Source organism: Pseudorca crassidens, chromosome 12 (genome assembly GCF_039906515.1).
Source record: "Pseudorca crassidens isolate mPseCra1 chromosome 12, mPseCra1.hap1, whole genome shotgun sequence".
Lineage (NCBI taxonomy): Eukaryota > Metazoa > Chordata > Mammalia > Artiodactyla > Delphinidae > Pseudorca > Pseudorca crassidens.
In genome coordinates, this window is record NC_090307.1 from 16,430,410 (window position 1) to 16,451,623 (window position 21,214).

At 47.1% G+C, this 21,214-nt stretch overlaps 1 protein-coding gene and 1 long non-coding RNA gene across 6 annotated transcripts in view; one reads left to right on the forward strand and one right to left on the reverse strand.

Annotated features, from left to right (window-relative positions):
• Window positions 1–6,440: 6,440 nt before the first annotated feature.
• On the reverse strand, window positions 6,441–20,834 carry LOC137203250 (uncharacterized). 2 transcript variants are annotated; one of them, XR_010933006.1, is made up of 5 exons: window positions 20,656–20,834; window positions 18,919–19,127; window positions 16,756–16,864; window positions 13,177–13,228; window positions 6,441–11,501 (listed from the first exon to the last, which is right to left on the reverse strand). It is a non-coding gene; the product is annotated as an uncharacterized lncRNA (long non-coding RNA). The 2 variants fall into 2 exon arrangements; XR_010933007.1 differs by lacking the exon at window positions 20,656–20,834 and having other exon boundaries at window positions 6,441–7,530; window positions 7,811–11,501; window positions 18,919–19,058.
• ALPK2 (alpha kinase 2) overlaps window positions 19,117–21,214 on the forward strand; it is an 87,683-nt gene continuing 85,585 nt past the window's right edge. For all 4 annotated transcript variants that reach the window (XM_067698950.1, XM_067698953.1, XM_067698952.1 and 1 more), the window contains exon 1: window positions 19,117–20,696. In XM_067698950.1, coding sequence (XP_067555051.1) covers window positions 19,320–20,696 — 1,377 coding nt within the window. In that variant the 5' untranslated portion in view covers window positions 19,117–19,319. The remainder of the gene's footprint in view (window positions 20,697–21,214) is intronic.

Consider the following 21,214-nt stretch of genomic DNA (forward strand, 5'->3'; position numbering starts at 1 on the left):
GCCGCACCGCAGCATGTGGGATCTTCCCGGACCGGGGCATGAACCCGTGTCCGCTGCATTGGCAGGCGGACTCTCAACCACTGCGCCACCAGGGAAGCCCTGGAGACATTTTTGATTGTCACAGCTGGGAAGGGGTGCTACTGGCATCCGGGGGGTAGAGGCCAAGGAGGCTGCTGAATGTTTGACATTGCCCAGGGCAACATCCCACAGCAAAGAACCAGCCATTCTATAATGCCAGTAGTGCTGAGGTTGAGAAACGGTATAATAAACCACCACAAAACAAAACAGAGGGCCCTGCACCAGCAGCAGCTGATTATTTCTCACGAATCTGTGGGCTGGCAGTGGTTCTTCCCCTGGAGTTGCCTGACCCACTCATGCTCACTCATGGACTTGAGTCAGTCTGGGGATTGGCCGGGCTGGAAGGTCCAAGATGGTCTCACCAACAGGTCTGGTAGTTGATGCTGGCTGTTGGCTGGGCCACCTCAGTTCTCCTCCACGTAGACTGTTACCCTCCAGTTGGCTGGAACTGGCTTCCTATGTGTCGGTCTCAGGGGAGCAATCCAGGAGAAAGCTGCAAGCCCTCTTGAGCTCCTTCACAACACCATCCCCACCACGTCCCCTGGGCCAGAGCAAGTCACAGGGCCAGACCAGATTCAAGAGGCAGGAAGAGAGAGGCCACCTCTTAAAGAGTGGAGCAGGAATGTCACATTGCAGCAGGGTGTACATAACTGGGTGAGAGGAATTAGTGGGCGCATTTTGTAATCTACTGTACCCTTAAGAGTTTAAAATAAGCTTTGCTGCTTGTGAGCTGTGTGGCATTGAGCAAGCCAGTTAACTTCTCTGAGCTTCAGTTTCTTCATCCGTAAAATGAGTGTTTGTGATGATGTATTGAGATGATTCACGCAAAATGATCAGCGAAGTGTGCAGATCAGTGCAACAAGTATTCGTTGTTACTAATTATCACTTCCTGAAAGTCTTGTGTTCCCAGAATTACTCTGAAAGAATTACTCTGTCCTAGCATATAATACCAGGTGTGTTTAGAGCCAGAATAATTTTATATGAATAGTTTTGAAAATGTTAGAATCAATGGAGAATTTTGAAAGACAAGAAGGAAATGGATATTTAATAGGAGAGCTGTAACCCAGACACAGGGTTGAAGATGTTTTTGTCATACGTGTTTATACTCCAAACCCTGTTTGGATGGTTTTTAGAAGGTGGAATCTGTGATTTTCGTGACGTCTCGGCCTTTTCAGTTATTCCTCACATCTGGATGGACAGACAGACGCCAGGAATCTGATACTATGTATAAAATAGATAACTAATGAGAACCTACTGTATAGCACAGGGAACCCTACTCAGTGCTCTGTGGTGACATAAATGGGAAGGAAATCTAAAAAGGAGGGAATATATGTAGACGTATAGCTGATTCACTTTGCTGTACAGCAGAAACTAACACAACATTGTAAAGCAACTATACTCTAATAAAAATTAACTTAAAAAAAAAAGAAAGGTAGCTTAGTTTGGCAGTGTTTTTCCTCTCTGCTATTTGCCCCTTGGAGGATAAAATATAATTAACACGTTTGATCAAGGACCCACTGGGTAGAAATAAAGATGACTGAATCTTGCTATGTCTTGGCTAAGAGGGAAAAGGCATTTCATCCAAGGTCAGAAAGCATTTTGTGAACTTCGTGTTCCCGTGAGCTTAAGTAGGTGTCACAAGTCTTAAGGAGGAGTGGTAGAGCTTTCTGGCACCAGGAAGGCCTCTGTGTTCCCAGCACGGAGCTGGGACGGGCTCCTGCGGCATTCTTCCTGAATGAATTCAGCAGATACGCTTTGTGGCCATTCCTCAGACCACTGCCTGGAACATTTCTGGAGTGAGTCCCAAGGGTGTGACAAGAAACACCCATTTGGTCCCCAGGATGATAGGTCCGTGCTGATAATTGCTGCTCATCGCCACATTCTGGTTTTAACTTTGGTAGGTAAGTGTCTCAGTGGAGTGGATGGTGATGGGAACCACGCCATGGGACACTCAGCTTTTCCTGTGTGCTCGCTCATCCTTTCCTGGGGACCAGACTTGGGCAGTTGCTCCCACCATGGTGCTGACTCTCAGGGCAGATCTATGCTAGTCTGGGGGCAGGTGACAGGTCAGTCCCTGAGCCCCTCCCCAGATGGTGGGACAGCCAGAGAAAGATGCACTAGTCACTGGAAATTGGACACACGCTGAATGGCTCGGGAAAGGCCATTGCCTCGACACCTTCTGAGAACTTAGAGAGGACCAATAACATGAGGGAAGTTCTTGGGCCAACTGGGGTTCAGTCTCACTTTGTAATCACAGAATCATGGGCTGACATTTCTGAGGACTGAGAAGATAGAGAGGGAAAGCGGGGGTTGGGGTGGGGAGAGAGGACAAGCTCTCTGGTGTCTCTTCTCATAAAGGCACTAATCCTGTCACGAAAGCCCCACCTAATCACCTCCCAAAGGCCCCGTTTCCAAATACCATCATATTGGGAGTTAGGGCTTCAACATATAAATTTTAGGGGGACATAGTTCAGTCTACAGGATTGCCCCAGATATGGAAGGTGTCCCAACCACATGCAGGGACAGGCTTGGACCAGGCCAGTGGGGGTATATGGGGGACCACTGGTTAAGGATCAGAGATTTGGGCTTCCCTGGTGGCACAGTGGTTAAGAGTCCGTTTGCCAATGCAGGGGACAAGGGTTCGAGCCCTGGTCCGGGAAGATCCACATGCCACAGAGCAGCTAAGCCCGTGCACCACAACTACTGAGCCTGCACTCTGGAGCCCGTGAGCCACAACTACTGAGCCCATGTGCCACAACTACTGAAGCCCACGTGCCTAGAGACTGTGCTCCACAACAAGAGAAGCCACCGCAATGAGAAGCCTGTGCACCGCAACGAAGAGTAGCCCCCGCATGCCGCAACTGAAGAAAGACTGCGCAGCTACGAAGACCCAGCACAGCCAAAAATAAATAAATTAAATAAATAAATTTATTTAAGAAAAAAAAGAATCAGAGATTTGCAGCACTCTGCGAGGCCATGTGTAGATACTTACAAGGGCTGGCTCCAGAGTCATAGCGCCCAGGTTCAAGTGTCAGCCTCTTAATTGGGCATGTAGCTTAGCTTCTATCTGCCTCAGTTTCTATATCTGTAAAGTGGGAATAATAACAGTATCTACCTTGCAAGGCTGGGGGAAGATGACCTGAGATAATACACGTAAGGTTTTTAGAACAGTGCCTGTTACTTAGCAAATGCCAGGTAAATGTTCACTCTTTTTACCCTGAGGTCTTTTGTGATTCGTTTGACACAGTTAGTCACTCTCAGTCATAAGAGTTTGAAAGTGCAGTCAGGCTGCCTGCCCGTTTCAGAGAAGATGAGGTCAAGCAGATCTTGGAATTCTTGAGTGAGAATCTTAGTGCAGATTCCAGAGCTGGTATAGTGTGACCGCTGCTTATTTAGGTGTTAACGAGCCAGGCTCCGTCCAAAGACATGGACTCTACCCAGGTAGGCAGGACAGATGCAAGACTGTATGTGAAGCTTGGCGCAATGATTCAGTCCAGATCTTGAAGTATTAACTCAGTTCTGAGCCATGACTGAGCTCCAGTGTTACTCAGGCCCACAGGGCCTTTTCCCTTGCTCTTCCCTCTACCTGGAATGGTCTCTCCCCAGATAACCCCATGGCCAATTCTCTTACTGCCTTCAGGTTTCTGCTCAAAATCACCTGCTCACTGAGATCTTCTCTGACCAGCCATCTGGTCAGAAAAAATAGCACTCACGGGCTTCCTGGGTGGCGCAGTGGTTAAGAATCTGCCTGCCAATGCAGGGGACACGGGTTTGAGCCCTGGTCCGGGAAGATCCTACATGCCGCGGAGCAACTGAGCCCGAGCGCCGCAACTATTAAGCCTGCGCTCTAGAGCCCATGAGCCACAACTACTGAGCCCGTGCACCACAAGTACTGAAGCCCGCGTGCCTAGAGCCCGTGCCGCGCAACAAGAGAAGCCACCTTAATGAGAAGCCTGTGCACTGCAACAAAGAGTAGCCCCCGCTCGCCGCAACTAGAGAAAGCCCGCATGCAGCGACGAAGTCCCAACACAGCCAAAAATAAATTAAAAAAAAACAAAAACGAAACAAAATAGCACTCCCTGCCTGCCCCCAGCGTATCCTGCCTTCCTTATCTTGCTTTCCTTTTCATGTAGCATGTGACGTAATGTATGTGTGTGTACACACACACATTTAACAGCTTTGCGTAGGTATGTTGGATATACAGTGAACTCTGTGCATTTAAAGTGTTCAGTTCGGTGAGCTTTGACACGTGCACACACACATGGAACCATCACCGCCACCAAGAGAGTGGACACATCTATCCCCTCAAAAGATCTCTCGATGCCCCTTTGCAACCCCACTTTCCTGCCCTCTCTGTCTACCCATCCTCACACAACAACTGATCTGCTTTTGGTCACTGGAGACTAGTTTGTCTTTTCTAGAGTTTGTATATATATGAGATCGTGGAGCATGTACTCTTTTGTAGCTGGCTTCTTTCACTTCCACATAATTATTTCGAGAATAACCTGTGTCATTTGGTGTGTCAGTGGTTCATTTCTTTTATGGCTGAGCAGTGTTTCTCAGTTTCATGGTTTGGATCTAGCAGAGTTGTTATTCCGTTGATGGACACTTGGGTTATTTCCTGGCATGGTATATATTTATTTGTATTTCTCTTTGTCGTGAATTTCCCCCAACTGGAAGGTAAGTTCCATGGGAGCAGAAACTTGTCTGATCTGTTTCCTGCTGGACCTCCAGTGGCCAGCGCCCTCTCAACAGGAATTCGATAAAGAGTTGTGGGTTGAATTAGGCAATGCATATAGTGCTTTTGTTATATTCTTTACTGAGTCCTGATCTGAGGGGAGAGGAAAGAGCTGCTGGGGTTCAGGACACGCTACCCCCAAATATGGTACCTTGGCATATGGAAGATCTTAAGTTGAGGGAATTTTTTTAAATGGAAGAAGCATGAGGATCACTCTGACCTTCTCCCCTCGCCTTTCTTTCCTGAAACAGGTCCTAAAACTCCCCTGTGAAAGGTGTGTCCCCTGTACCAGGAGGAGGGAAGGCCTTGAGATGGGGAAACTGGAGCCAAGAACTCTGTACAAACAAACCTTGTTAAACTCCCCCTTCTCTTCCTGTTGCCTCTTCACCATTTACCACCCACAGCCCAAACCCTTCGTCTTGTCAGTTCTTCACAAATTTATTGTTTCTGCGTCTAAAAGGTCTAAAAGCTTCCTACTCTGGTCACTTCTTTGGGTCTTCATTCTCTTGTGAAGGCTCCACGTACGTGTACAAATTCAATGGACTTTGTATGCGTTGCTCCTGTTCATCTGTGCTTGTCAGTTTAATTTCTCCTCCCCCATAGAGCCATTCTCCGGACAGCCATCTGAACCCCGGGGGAAGGATCTGAATTATGGTGGCTTCTTGGTGGTCAGCCTGCTGGCACTGTAGCGGCTGTGCTGCTGAAGGGGCTGGGAAGGTGGGGAATAATGTTAAAAGGCCTCCTGCAGGAGCTGTAGGCCAAGGCCACCATGTCAGTGGCTCCTTGTCACCCATTAAGCTGCAGGGAGCCTGAGTTTCTGGTCACTCTGTGGCTGCCCCCTTTCTGGCCATGTCATTCCCCACTCCCTGGGCTGCTGCCCCAGCGGGCTGGGAATGCTTCCTCCTTGCCAACCCTGCCTAGCCTTCCCCCAGCATGGGCCTGCTCCCCCCGGCCCTGTGCCAGCGCCCTGCTGTCCTGTCTGCTGCCAGCACCGGGCCTGCTCACCCAGTGGGCCCCAGGAGATGGGAGCGAGGCTGAGGTGCAATGAGGTGGCCCGGTGAAGATGTCTAAGAGGTTCACAGCTAGCACCAAGGCTCCTACGACAGAGCAGCAGGCAAAGAGAAGCAATTAAATTGTGATGGGTTTCTTCCCTGACCACAGTCTCCAAGGCTGCTTTTGAAAGAGAAGTTCTTGGGTCTGGTTTTGCACGTTCCCCCCTGCCTGGGTCGAGCAATTAGATTTTTAAAAAAGCAAAACCAACCTGAACAGCCACTGAGTTCCATGGTGGGGGGCAGCTGCTGGGCGTTTGCTGGGGACCCCTAACCACCAGTCAAGTGGCAGATGCTATTTTTCTGAGAATTTAATAAAGGGACTTTCACTCTTCATAGATAACGGCAGAGCCATGGAGCTGGAAGCGACTCCAAGACCTTGTCGCTCAGAGTTGATTTCCCCTGGAGGCTTGTTAGAATGCCAGAGTTCCAGCCCTCACCCCGACTGGCAAATCAGATTCGGCATTTTAACGAGATCCCAGGCGATCTGTGTGCACAGTAACGCACGAGAGGCCCTGCTCTATGGATTACCCCGCTTCTGGCTATACATTACTCCTGGGGAACTCTTAAAAAATACTGAGGGGCTTCCCTGGTGGCGCAGTGGTTGAGAGTCCGCCTGCCGATGCAGGGGACGCGGGTTCGTGCCCCGGTCCGGGAGGATCCCACATGCCGCGGAGCGGCTGGGCCCGTGAGCCATGGCCGCTGAGCCTGCGCGTCCGGAGCCTGTGCTCTGCAACGGGAGAGGCCACAACAGAGAGGCCCGCGTACCGCAAAAAAAAAAAAAAATACTGATACTGATACTCAGGTGCTACTCCCAAGAAATGCTGATTTAATTGGTTAAATGCAATTGATCTAGTCCAATTCCTTTACTTTATATATCACCCAAGACCCGAGTGATCAGGGGACCCATCCAAGTTTCTAACAACTGGTTAGGAGCAAAGCTAGGATTACCCAAGAATCATGTCCCCACAGGGCCCCGGGCTCTCGTCCTGTCACTCACGCATCTCATTCTACCAGGGCCATCCTCCAAAACAAAATCTGCTAACACACGTGCTGGAGTATAACTCAAAAAGGAGTGATCGTGTGTACTTCCTTGAAAAACAAGAATTCACGGAGGGCCTACAATATACCAGGTACCGTTCAAGACCCTGGGGTTTTTTTGTTTGTTTTTATTTTAATTTTCCAAAAGCATTGTTTTTGTTTATACAAAGTCCTACCCACTTCGGAGGCGGGAGGAGTGAGAGGGGTTCTTTTTCAATCCAGCGGCCTCCATATTGTTGTTCTGTCCTGACCAAACACACAGGCAAGCGGCATCATTTGGTAAACTGACTGCAATGTTTAGTCTCTCTCTGCTGGTGTACCAAGGTGATATCAATCTCTGCTTCTGTAAGAATCCTGAATTTAGGATTTTGGCTGTCACTGCTCCAACTTCTATTTCTGAAGGTTTGAAATCAACTGATGGAACAGTAGACAGGCATATAATCACAGTTTCCCCTGTCTGTTCAAATCTCCGATCAAATTTCATCTCCACTTTTTTTTTTTCAAGGAAGCTGGTTGAGGGAATTCCCTGGCGGTCCAGTGGTTAGGACTCTGCGTTTCCACTTCAGGGGGCACGGGTTCGATCCCTGGTCGGGGAGCTAAGATCCCACATGCCACACGGCGAGGCTAAAAAAAAAAAAAAGAAAAAAGAAAGGAAGCTGGTTGACTCTTGCTGCAGTGGCTTTAAACCCACAGTAGTAGCAGCACAGTGAAGTCCCCAATCTCATGGAGTAGGGATGAGAGGGGGAGTCACACATGAGACAGACCAGTAAAACCAGTAAAGTGGTGACAAAGAGTAAAGGAAAGCCAGGGAGGGAAGGCGTGTCAGGGGAGGAAAGTGCTCTCCAGTGAGCTGCTGGGAGTAGAGATGCGATGGGCAGGAGTGGAAGGGGGGCGTGATTATTACCTGGGCAAGAGTGTTCTCATCAGAGGGAATAGCAAGGGCAGAAGGAAGCCTGGAGGTGGGACTGTGCAAGGTCCCTGTGGCTGGAGAGGGTTGAGGGAGGGGACAGTCGTAGGAGAAGAATCCCAGAGACAAGACTGTTGGGTCTTGGAGGCCATGATCTATGCACGTTGAACCTTATTTTTGAATGAGATGCAGACACACAGGAGGGTTTCTAAACAGAGAAATGATATCTTCTGGCTTCGTTGTAAAAGGATGCTGCTGGGCTGCTGTGGGGTGAATGTTCTGTCTATAGCGTAGACAGGGCACAGTGTGGGGAGACCTGCAGGCGGCGACTCGGTAATTCAGACAAAGGGTGCAGGGGCTTGGTCCACGGTGGTCCTGGAGAAGGTGGCAGGAAGCCAGCAGGCTCTGGATGCATCTGACAGCACCAGATATGCTGCTGCTGGACCGGATGCTGGAGGGGAGGAGAGGACCGACTCCAAGGTGTGCGGCCCGAGCAATCGGCAGAATGGAGTTGCAGATTTTTTTGAGATGAGAAGCGGGTTTGGATGGGAAAATCGAGGTTTGTTTTGGAGCATGCTGGGTATTTAAATAAACTAACAGTATCATTCCTTTGGAATTCTAAGCTAACTTGCTTTTATGAAAGAGCTCTGGGTCCTCCGAGCCTATGTCCAGTGATACGTTGTTCTCTGTCCTTCTCTCAAGAGGCCATGTCTTTCACAGGTGGATTTGCAGTTTAATCTAGGAGTCTTTGTATTGTCACAATGTCCCTTGAGATTTCTGGGACCCTAGCTGGCTTGGTGGCCTGTTGGTGAGGTGCGTGGGGATGGTTTGCGGCCACGCTTGAGTTTTCTTTTGATAAGAGAGGTCAGTCGTCTGTTAACTAAGTCTGTTGGCAGTAAGGCCATGAAATGTTTTCCTTTCTGAAGTCAGTTAGCTCCTTTCTGTTCAGAGTGTCTGGTTGGTCTGCATTTGGTCCCAGAGGCTCAAAAAGCTGTCAGGGCTTCCCTGGTGGTGCAGTGGTTGAGAGTCCGCCTGCCGATGCAGGAGATGCAGGTTGGTGCCCCGATCCGGGAAGATCCCACATGCCGCGGAGCAGCTGTGCCCGTGAGCCATGGCTGCTGAGCCTGTGCGTCCGAAGCCTGTGCTCCGCGATGGGAGAGGCCGCAACAGTGAGAGGCCCGCGTACCGCAAAAAAAAAAAAAAAAAAAAAAAAGAAAAGCTGTCAGAAGCTCAGCACTTTTGTGCCAAATGGAAGCCAGGAAACCACTCCCCGGACAAGGCCAGGCTGAGATCCCTCCTCTGCCATCCACTTACTAGCTCCCCTACGTCCTTTGCTAGGGACCCGGAGCTAATGTTCATTTAGCTCAGCGCTATCTGAGCCCTGACTGCTCATCACAGTCACTTGGGAGGCTTAAAAAACACCAACGGCAAAGCCCTTCACCCTGAGATGCTGCTTAATTGATTTTTTTTCGGGGGGGGGGGCCTGGCACTGGTATATTTTTCCCTCTTTTATTTATTTTTTATTTTTTTTGTGGTATGTGGGCCTCTCACTATTGTGGCCTCTCCTGTTGCGGAGCACAGGCTCCAGACGCGCAGGCCCAGCGGCCATGGCTCACGGGCCCAGCCGCTCCGCGGCATGTGGGATCCTCCCGGACCGGGGCACGAACCCGTGTCCCCTGCATCGGCAGGCGGACTCTCAACCACTGCGCCACCAGGGAAGTCCCCCTCTTATAAATAGATTATTTTTTCGAGCAGTGTTAGGTTCACCGCAAAATGGAGCCGAAAGCACAGTTTCCATATCTACCCGCTGTCCCCAACGCAGACTCTCCCGCTGTCTGCGTCCCCCATGGGACTGGGATGTTTGTTACAACTGATGAGCCTCCACCGACACGTCGTTACCAGCCAGAGTCCAGGGTTTACATCAGGGCTCACTCTCGGCATCGTACAACCTATGGGTTTGGGACAATGTGTAGTGACATCTATCCACCAATATAGTATCATACAGAATTGTTTCACCGCCCTAAAAATCTTCTGGCACTGGTATTTTTTTATAAGCACTCCAAGGGATTCTAGGGTTCAGCCAGAGCTGGGAACTACCGATCTAGAGCTTCGTGTGTGCCAGGTCCTGCTTTAAGCACTCTACAGGAGTGAACTCGCATAATCCTCGTGTCACCCCCTGGCGTAGGCCTATTTATTGTCCTGAGCCACTCAGTAGCTTGTCCAGTATCACATGGTGGACGGGCAGCATGTGAACCCAGGCAGGCTTGCCGCTAAGTCTGTCCCTTACCCGTTATACACTGTACTGACTTCGTAGCCCGCTTCCCCGATCTGCTCGGAACTGCACCTGAGTGAAGAGGAAAAGTAGAATTTCCCTGGCGCTTCTCTCCTGAGCAGAATTCTGTGCTTCCAACCCACAGCGCCTATCCTTCAGGGCCCTCTCCCCACACAGCTCATTTCTTCTCTGTCCCTTACACACGACCTGCTTGTTCCAGCTCCGATACATCTGCCGGGAATGCCCTCGCCTCGTCCCCATCTAGCCAAAGTCTGATCCTCCCCTCTGGGCTCAGGTTACCCGCTCCTGGCTCCGTTCCCTGAGATCCAGGCCACCCTGACCTCTCCCCTCCAATCCACCAGAAGCGCTCACTGCCTCAGCTGTGCCTTTTGGAATATGATGACACTGGAGTTTGCAAATCACATGCTGCTCCCTGCTTAATACCTGAAAATCTTATCTCTCAGCAAAATTGGTAGCTCCCCCAGGGAAGGAAACAAGTCTTTTTCCACCCATTTTTTTCTCTCCCTTTTCAAGTCCCATGCAGTGTGCCGGGCATATGTGGTCGTAGGTCCAACAGGACACATGGGAGGATGGGGTGTTCCTGCTTAGCAGAGGCCTCAGGAGAGTGGGAGCACACCTTCCTCACCCTGGTACCCTGTGCAATGTGGTGAGCATCTCACAGAATGATTTCCACTCTTCCCTAAATGACTGCGCTGATCTGCTTCCCAGTGAATTGGAGCCTGAGGTCCAAACCCTTCAGTCTGGGATGGAAAATCGTTCACCCTCTGGGCCCTGCCCACCTCCTGGTGGGCGACTCTTCGTCCTCACTGGCCTGGGTCCACCCCACTTTCTGCCTGTGGTTTGGCGTAAATATTAATTGCATCCCTCCTCACTCTCTAAAGCGTCCTGCTTCAAGAGTAAATCATGCAGTTGCCCTAACTTTCAGCTCAGCACCCCGCTGGCTTCCAAATGAAGCATGGTTTGTTGTTTTCCGTGAGGGCCCAGAGCTTTCCCACCCCCTCTCACCTTTGGCCGTTCCTTCTGCCCGGAACGGGCAGCCCCCTTCCCAGCCTCAGGCGTGTACCAGCTTTCCTTCCAGAATCCTACTGTGTATTTCCTAGACCTGCTTCAGCTTTCAAGTTCCCAGGACACCATTTTCATATGCCAGCCCCCTACCCCCAAATTTCTATAATTGGTCTGATTTTTAATGGTTAGCACGTACTGTCCTGTACTGCTTATATAGACACCTCGTTTCCCTTATTGGATGGGGAGCTCCTGAGGCGGGCGTAGGAATTTAACAACTTTATCTTCCATACAGCAGCTAACTCAGTGCCTTACACGTGGGAGATATTTCTTCTTTTTTTTAGTTGTGTAACTTAAGAGAGTCGCGTCTTCTTTGGACCTCAGTTCCAAAATCTGTAAAATAAATCATCTCTGTATCAGTCAGGGTCTAACCAGAAAGACAGCAACCAAGCATTAAATGCAGGGTTACACAGGTGATGGAGCCAAACAGGCGGATATATTCCCATATCCTTCACGCTATTTCTGGTTGCTAGTCTGTTCCAGCTATTTGTCTGTTCTTATGGTCATAATCTGTGTGTGTGTGTGTGTGTGTGTGTGTGCGCTAGTAGTGGTGTAGTATAGTGAAGACAGAGATCTTATAATACTGTTCATTTTTTTTTTTTTTTTTTTTTTTTTTTTGCGGTACGTGGGCCTGTCACTGCTGTGGCCTCTCCCGTTGCAGAGCACAGGCTCCGGACGTGCAGGCTCAGCAGCCATGGCTCACGGGCCCAGCTGCTCCGTAGCATGTGGGATCCTCCCGGACCGGGGCACGAACCTGTGTCCCCTGCATCGCCAGGCGGACTCTGAACCACTGCGCCACCAGGGAAGCCCCTGTTCATTTTTATTAGGGGAATTTGCAGCTAAAATCCCTAGCTGCAAATTTGTTTTGCATTTGTTTTCCTTTTGATCAATTTCTTGAACCTAATATGGTTTTTGACAGTTTTGTCCAGTTTCATAGTTGCTATTGGAAAAGGGGATTTACTAACTTCTTCCTCTGCCATATCTGGAAGTCCCCATATTCATTGATTTTTGAGTGTTGATCCAGCCTTGTTTTTCTCAGATAACCTCACTTGTTTAGAATGTATACATTTTTCTAAATATTGTGGATTTGGCTGGCTAATATTTTTAAGGACTTTTGCTGATATCGGGCAGTGAGGTCCCCCAGAGATTAGCATCAGCAGGAAGCCGCCATCCCCTATCTGCAGAGACAAAGGGAGGCGGCAGGGCTACCAGTTCCAGATGGGCCTGTCCTGTAGGACCTGGAGCTACAGGAGGGTAGAAATGCCTGCTAGAAATGCCACCTGAAGCTGGCTTCTCATGTCTTCCCACCCTCCCATCTCCTGCCTTCTTTTGGTCAAATGCAGCAGAAAGCTGGTGGTCCTGGGAGCTGGGGAGATGCAGCCTCCAGGGGCCAACTCTGTGATACAGAGCAAAAGAGGGGACGCGGTGGGCAGAGTGGGTGGGAGGTAGGCAGTCCCTGGAGCAGCACGGCCCAAAGGACCCCTTCAGCTCTCCAGGTGTGCGGCTCAGTACATCTGTCGGATAAATAACTAAATAAATTGGTACATGTACCAGGAATCTCCTCATCAGGTTTGAAATACGTCCAGCTGCTTATGGAAAATTTCAAGAAATTCTTTGTGTTTCTAGTGTTGGAATTCTTCCATCTGTATAATAAATATAGCTTTGGGGCATATAAGGGGCTTGCTTATTCCTTTAGTTATTCTGAATAAGTCAATTTATAAAATGGATAGCAGCAGTTAGGCAAGTCATAAAATACAGACACTTAGTGTCAGAAAATATTATGACCCTCACCAGGTGCTGTGACTGCATAGAGGACGAGGATGTCATCATGTAAGTATTTATTGAGCCCAGCCTCTCCCCTTCATGCTGCACGACCAGGCATGGCTCAGGGAGGGGGTGGGGAGACACTGCAGACTGCTTGTTCCCAGATCTTGTTTTCTTCCACTGGAAGGTGGAATATAATAAAATAGAATAATATCTGAAATTCAGAGAGGATTCCAAATCTTACCTCTAGCCAGTAGTTTCAGCTTCCACTCCTATGAACTCTGTCTTCAGGGCTCCTGGCCAGATTGCACAGTTTGAGCGTCAGCAATTTTAACATTGTTGGGAGAGTTTTTTGGGGAGCAGGCAAATGACCTCCAGGAGACAAGAGGGGAAAGGAACAGCGACAGGAGCTGGGCTAATCTGCTTTTCAGTCCAGATGGGGAGTAGTAACTTATTTTATTTGTGCCAGTGGAATCATGAATAAATAAATGTATGAAATAATGCATTTGAAAACACAACACCCTTAGGGGATGATGCCAGTGATGGTGATGATGATGGTGACTGAAGTGTAGGGATTTAAAAGTGTATCCGGCAAGATGGGAATAAAGACACAGACCTACTAGAGAATGGACTTGAGGACATGGGGAGGGGGAAGGGTGAGGTGGGACGAAGTGAGAGAGTGGCATGGACATATATACACTACCAAATGTAAAACAGATAGCTAGTGGGAAGCAGCCACATAGCACAGGGAGATCAGCTCGGTGTTTTGTGACCACCTAGAGGGGTGGGATAGGGAGGGTGGGAGGGAGACTCAAGAGGGAGGGGATATGGGGATATATGTGTATGTATAACTTATTCACTTTGTTATAAAGCAGAAACTAACACACCATTGTAAAGCAATTATACTCCAATAAAGATGTTTAAAAAAAATAAAATAAAAGTGTATCCGTTTGGATAGGTCTTTTGCACTGGTAGCTAAAGAAAAAAATGATTGCATGTCTTTAATTGCACTTGTTACATTCTGTTCCCCAACCCCTGTCTTCATGTTCTTATTTTATAGCGTTATTAGTCCTATGGATACTTGCCCTGGGCTCTTAGTTCTCACTCACATTTATAACACTTGCTCACAAGGCACAAAACCATCCTAAGTCAGTGCGATCCCAAGGAACTTCTAGAATTAAGCGCCCCTCCCCGCCTCCTGCCACCCCACCTCCACCCCAGCATGGATGGAAACCAGCCTCCTCCTTCCCAGGTCAACGTTTGGGTTAGCCCATTGTTTGCCACGATTGTTATCCACTGCTGCAGGCAGCCATGATGTTAAATTATCGCCTCTGAATTTTTTGGACAAATGCCCTCAGGGAAAATATTGTTCATGCTGGGTGAGCTCTGAATCAGGTCACAGAAAGACAGTCTCATGAGTGAGGTCTTCCAGGAAAGCACCAGACAGGTCAAATCGTGATGATTCCCTGGGAATTGGGCTTTGGAGTTGCTCCAACCCCGTTCTGCTTCCTTCAGTGGCTGCCAGGCTGCTAATTTTCACTGTGATTGTGGGCTCTTGGTTCCCGAGACTACCATGGAACTAGGGATGGGGGGAGAGGACTAGGGCAAGTTAAACTGCAAAAAACTCACTGTTCTTACTGAGATTCAGCCGTTTTTTGTTGAATAAATGCTACCTACATGGCCTTTGGCTGACGTTTAGAGCTCTGAAAAAGTTGATTCAGACAAATTTCGCCCGTGTTCTTGTTGCTTTTATAAAGGAGGAAACTTCCAGGCGTCCTTATTTCACAGTTTTTGCTGATGCCCTCCATCTTCCACCTCTACCATGCCATTTAGCACAGAATTGACTTACGTCATTATGATAAGTGAATATTTATATTATTTTCTTAATTTAGAAATTTGGAAAACTTGTATCCTTCGTTATAAGCTTGATAGTTTCCCAATAGTTCAAAATTGTTCTTATACAATCAGTAGTAATATTAAGGAATGGGAATCTTAAACATATTGTATATTGAACCATATTAATATTTGGAGATCTTATGAACCAAGTTTTTCCAAATGACTAATACATGATGTTACAAAATCATACATGGGTTAGAGATGTATGTAAAATACAATTTAGACCAATGGACTCTATGTAACAAGTATGAAAAATTCACTGGTATGGTTTCAGATTCCACATTGCAACTAATCTTTGTGTAGTATCAAAGAGGTTATCTGCAATCATATGAAAAGACCATTAAAATACTGCTTCCTTTTCCAACTACATATCTGTGTGAGGACAGAGTTTCCTCATACACTTCAACCCAAACAATGTGGTGTATCACATTGAAAACAGAAGCAGATACAAAACTCCAGCTGTTTTCTATTAAGCCACATGAAAAAATGTAAAGCAATACCACTCTTCCAATTTTACTTTGTTTTGGAAAAATATGGGTATTTTTCATAAAAATATGTTATTTATGCAAACATGTAATGAGTTAATTTTTGTTATTTTTGAAGGGATAAACAAATGTTTTTGATTTTTCTCAGTTTTAATTTTAATATGGTCAGCATTGATGGATATAACCTCCATAAACAAACGTTCTTTGAGCGTTCAATTATTTTTGAGGGATTGAAGGGGTCCTGCTGCCAAAATGTTTGAGAACCTCTGGTTTAGGCTAATTCCAGACGGTTCAAGCTCAGAAGAAACTCCATCTACTTAAGGTCACATGCATCCCTTTTTCTCTGATATGGAAATGTTTAACTTAGAAAGAACCTGGAGTATTCAGGCAAGATTTTCACAGCAAAGTGGAAGAAGGCTGCTGTCTCCTTCAGGCAAAAGGAAAGGTATGCAAGGAGAGAATGCAATTAATTGTTCAGGGAAATTCTTCCAGGATGGTTTTGCATTCCTGTCGAATCACTGTGGGGCACACTCTGCCAGCATCTTGCAAAGATTCTAAACGCTGATGCTACGTTCACACCATTTCAGCAGGTACCACTGAAGTCCCTTTTTTGAACTCCCTTTGTCCTCCTGGACCGCACCATACAGCTTGGCACAGAACTGACCCACAAAATCCTCTGAGAAATTTGCAGTATCTCCCCCCGGTAGATTTTGAGTCATTTTAGGGCTGGACATGATGTCTCCCCCATCTCCCTGACCCTTCTTCAGCTCTTACCATCATATTGGTTCATACTCTTGTTGTCAGTTGACCCATCAAGATGAAAACTTAGAATAGAAAGATTTTATTTGCAAATATGATCTCTCTCTACACGCTATCATTTCCCTTCTCTGAATGTCCGTTTTCTAACAGGATTCACAGAGCCAAGCAACAGAGTCAGAGGCTCTGGTTTCCTATCCGAGCTCCACCACTTACCTACTTTGTCACTTTGGGGAAATGGCTCCTTGGAGCCTCAGTTTTGCAGACAGGGAGCAGCTAGCACACTGTATAATAGAGGAGGTATTCAGCAAAGGCTGGGTTCCTTGCCCGATTTTCTCCACCTCCTTGTTAGGATGTTTAGAGATAATTACTAGGGCATGCCAACCGCAAACCGTAACTCTCTCAAAGGCACTTATTAGCCAGTGAGAAGTAAATTATACTTAATCCAGTTCCTTTTCCTCTTTAATGTACTCAGGATGACTTGTAAATCTTATATCCGCTAAAACACACGTTCCATAAAGTCCCACATTACTAAATCATAACATTTCCCGATCTGTTAATCTAGCCATTCAGAAGTTAAGTATATTTAATTCATTTATCTTCTCCATATTTTTCTCAACTTTGTTTTGTTTTCCCTCCTTGATTCTAGAGAATCATCTCTATTTCCTCCTTTATTGCTTTCTTACCTGGTCCTTTGTGCCTCTTGGTCTTGTTTTCCTCTCTTCCTTTTCCTTCTTCCCACGCACGTTATAGTACCTTCAGGATAACTGGTTTGTCCAGCAGAGGGATCATGGCCTGGATAAATCAGGAAGTCACAATTACTTGGGATTTTCTAGTAGCCCATGGTGCTGTTTCACACCCCTTGTAAGCTCTCGACTGAGGCCAGATCTCCAAGAGCTAATCAAAAAGAGGCAGAAAGGGAATGACGTGGGCAATGTGAAACTCATGCAAAAGTCATTTTCTCTTCATGCCTCCCTCAGCTTTAATTGAAGAGACCTAAGCCTAATTAATGGTGATGAGGATGAGGGTGTCTCCAAGGGTGGATCAAGGACAGTTTGTAGCAGAATGCATCTGGGAACTTGAAAAGTAAATTCTTAGGCCCTTTACTCAGATTCTGATTCAAGAATTTTGAATGGAGTTCCCTGATAATTCTTCTGCATACTTCTTGAGAACCAGCGATAACCTGATCTTAGCACTGCCTCATCCTTTCTTTTTTTTTTTATTAAGTTATATTTGACCTACAACACTGTGTAAGTTGAAGGTGTACAATATATTGATTTGATACGTTTATATTGCAATATGACTGCCATAGTAGCGTTAGCTAATACCTCTCTCACATCACTATAAGTAATTATCACTATATATATATAGTGATATATATAGTGATATATATCACTATATATATCACTATTATCACTATAAGTAATTATCATTTTAGCACTTTTACGTTCTTACAGAGTACATGTGGCATAAAATTTCTGCTTTACCAAGTCCCTTCACATTGATTTTTTTTTTTCATTTGAACCTCAGAATAACTTTGTGAAATAGACAGGAGCAGGTACTGTTTCCCCTGGAAATTTGCCCTAAATTTTAGTCTCCCCAGGCTGTTGGTCAGGGCAAATCCAGAGATTAGCTTTGGGTCAGGCTTGGCCAACCTCGGCCACCCCTGAATGTCTTCTACTTGGGAACCAAGTTACCAAAAGAAACAAGGTATTAATAAAATTGGAATCAGTCTATGATTTCTGAAAATGAGGCCTATGTGAGCAGGCACCCAACGACTGAGGGCTTACGAGCACATGAGCTCAGGAGACAGTGAGGTCCCTCCAGTAAGGAAGAGAGAGGATAAGGAAGACGGTGTCCCGTAGCTGTAAGCGTCTAACACTGACCCTCCTGGGTTAAATATTTGTGCATCTTTTACGTGCACCAGTCAGTAAAGGTCTGAGCATCATCTCTAAGTCTGAGCCAGACCCTCAGCTCCTGCCTTCTGAAAGTGGTTGCCTCTGAGCTGGGTAATACATAGCGTGAGATCAGCAGTGTTACAATTACAATGAGGTCCAGTGAGATAAATAAGAATGCAAATATAAAGCAAGTATAACAAGTTTTTATTGGGACTGCAGAGCCTGGATAAGGGTCTTAATGGTAAAGGTCAGCAAAGCAGGTCGGGCTCCAGGCTCCATGTGGCTCCAGTCAAGAAAGGGAGGAGCCACCGAGCACCATCCCTCGTGGAGCAGGGAGGGAGAGCAGGCTTGGTGGGATCCAGGATTCGGTTTCTTCCCTGCTGGGCCAAAGCCAAACACCTGGCGGGTCTTGGTCAGGATGGCATGTGGACATTGGTTTCCAACCAGAGGGGTTCATGGCTGTGATTTAGGCTTTAGAATCATGTTAAATTAAAGAGGAAATGGCACTATGCTTCATACACATCCTAGTATGGTATCATCTATACAGCCTCCTGGCAAGAACCATGCCTTCTTAGCATGGTCTTAAAAAGAGTTACTGCTTATACTATTCCACTACAGGAGTTAGAGTACTTTAGTTATTTGTGTATAATACCTTACTCCAAAAAGTAATGCTTTTTCAAACTCCCATAACATAGAATGACTTAAAATAAAAGGAGAGAAGACGAAACTAGAATATAAAACGTTTCTCCATTCATCTGAGTAATTCATAGCATTTTCAGTTTGGGGTAAGATCGTGAAGAGTCTTAAGGGAAACTGCTGAGCATCTCAGCCAGTTGCCTCTGACCACAAACCCCTTCCTAGGGGAACCACAGATCTCCTTGAGTGTGCAGGAAAACCATGGTCATTTTCTGTGTGTGCCATGAGGCAAGAAATGTAGGCATGCAAACTTACCTGTATCTTCTCTTCATCCTAGCGGTACCCAAAACGACGCTGCTATTTATCAAATCTCTGCTAAAAACTGTTTGGGGTTGATCTGCGGCTCTGCAGTGAAGATCCATTGAAGTGGAGCTTCAATCCACGGAAGCGGAGTGTCCGTCAGAGAATCAACAGCTCTCTCTTAACCCGAAAGATGACAGGAACACAGTTTGCAAACGTGAGACCTGTGAGCAGGAAAGCACACATCAAACTGATGAGAAAGAGCATCCTATAAGGAAGAAGAAAGTATCGCCTCGGGTCCTCCCGCATCAGCTGACTCCGCCTCCTCCAAATTCAATGGTGCGTGTTCACTCCAGCTATTGGCTGATAATGCCCTTGGTACATCCAGTTCTGAAAATCCCTTGGATGTTAAAGACATGAGGCAAACTGAAGAGGCTCGTGATCCCGACAACACAGAGGACGTTGCAGAGGGGTTGCTTTGTTCTAATTCAAGTAATATTCCCGATAAACAAGATGTGTGTGGCCACAGGACAGTGCATTCCGAACTATCAAGGTTAATGGATGGTGCCTTAGACACCAATGGCCCGAATGAAGAAGTCTTCAACTCTAGTCATCAAAATCCCACAGTACAGAAATCCATCAGCTTTAGCCTGCCGCTGATGGAGGTAGCCTCATCCACTTCCCCAGGTGACAGGGCCACGGGCAACAAGACTGTCAGCCGCCCGGCTTCCAGCACAGACTTTGACAGTGATTATGAACTCTGCTCAGAGATAACCCTAACCTACGCCGAGGAGTTTTCAGACAATGACCTGGAGTATCTGGAATGTTCCGACGTCATGACAGATCACTCTAATGCAATTTGGCAAAGGGACCTGCAGGGGACTGAGTGTGTTTTTTTATTAGAAAGCGATGACGAAGAGATGGAATTCAGTGAGTGTTGCCTGGGTGGATGTGAGCATTTCCTCAGTGAAATGGGTTGTGAGCCTCTGGTGTCGGATGACACCGGGCCTATGGATGCCACCGCTGGCCTCTGTGGTCATCACTCACCATCCCAAGAAGTGGAGGTACGGAGCAGCCTAGCCTCCATGCACAGTGCCTCATCCCCGCAGACAGGGATGACCCTGCCTGTGGGACCTCACCAGGATGGAACGTCTGTGGTCACAGACCAGGGGAGATATAAACCACCCACTGCCCCTGAAGCTGCTGAAGATGGCTATCCAGGAATTCAAGGGGAAACCAGAGACGGCCACCAGGCAGGAAAGGAATTTGCCAGTGACAATCTGCTAAACATGGATAAAGCAGTAACAGAGAGAGAGAGGAAGCACTTATCTGGTGAGTTAGGAAAATCAGGGATGAACCAGTGTTTGGAGACTGTGGCTGAGAAAAGAGTAGGGGGGAAAGACTTATTGAGCCGGAGGGGCTCAGAGAAACCTGCCAGGGCGAGGCGACCGGGGATTAAGGGAAAAGCCAAGAAGCTGAACCCCAACCTGGAAGAAGGGGCAACAGAAGCCCCCCTGAATCGCCTGTATCCCAGAGGACCTGTGAAGCACCCACTAACCCCAAGTGACAAAAGAGAGAGTTCCCATGCCAAAGCAGAAGCGACTGGTTTGAATTCCCAGCTCCATGCAGGAGGCTGTGCTACTCCAACCCAAGCAGAGCAAGAAGCAAACATCCTGCAGACTCCACCAGGCTCACTCTCCAAAGAAGGGAGCTTGGACTTGCAGGGAGAAGGAGTGTGGGTTAAAAACGTACTTGAAACAAGCAGGATTCCAGACTGGAGTGATCATCTTCAGGTAAGACTCCTCTTTTAAAAAATTATAAGCTAAAATGTATTTGTGCGTGCGCACGTGTGTGTATGTCCCTTCCCTTCACATTCACAATTGCTGTTCCACAATGTACATCAAAATGGTTCTTCCAGTACCATCAGCGTACTTGTGAGTGACAGGGGCTGCTGCTGGGAAGGAAATCTGGTTTTGAAAAAAGGGCCAGATAAACCCTAAGCCATCCTAATTATAGCAAAAGACAGATAGAAGTAAGAGGCACTAATAGGATTCTGGACAGCTGGAAAAAGAAATTTGATATTTTGTCTACTGCGTGTGTTTTACCAGGCAATGTCACTATTTAGAAAGTTTTTAAGCAAATGTTTTGGGTGTAGCTTGTAAAAAAAAAAAACCAAAACATTCTTTTTAGTGATGTTTCGGGGCAGTTTGAAAACTGGTAAGTGCTGGCTTTTATCAGAATTCGTAGTATGAATGAAAGATTTCTGTGTGTCTAAATGATTTGCAGAATTCACTTGATGCTGGAGAAAGTA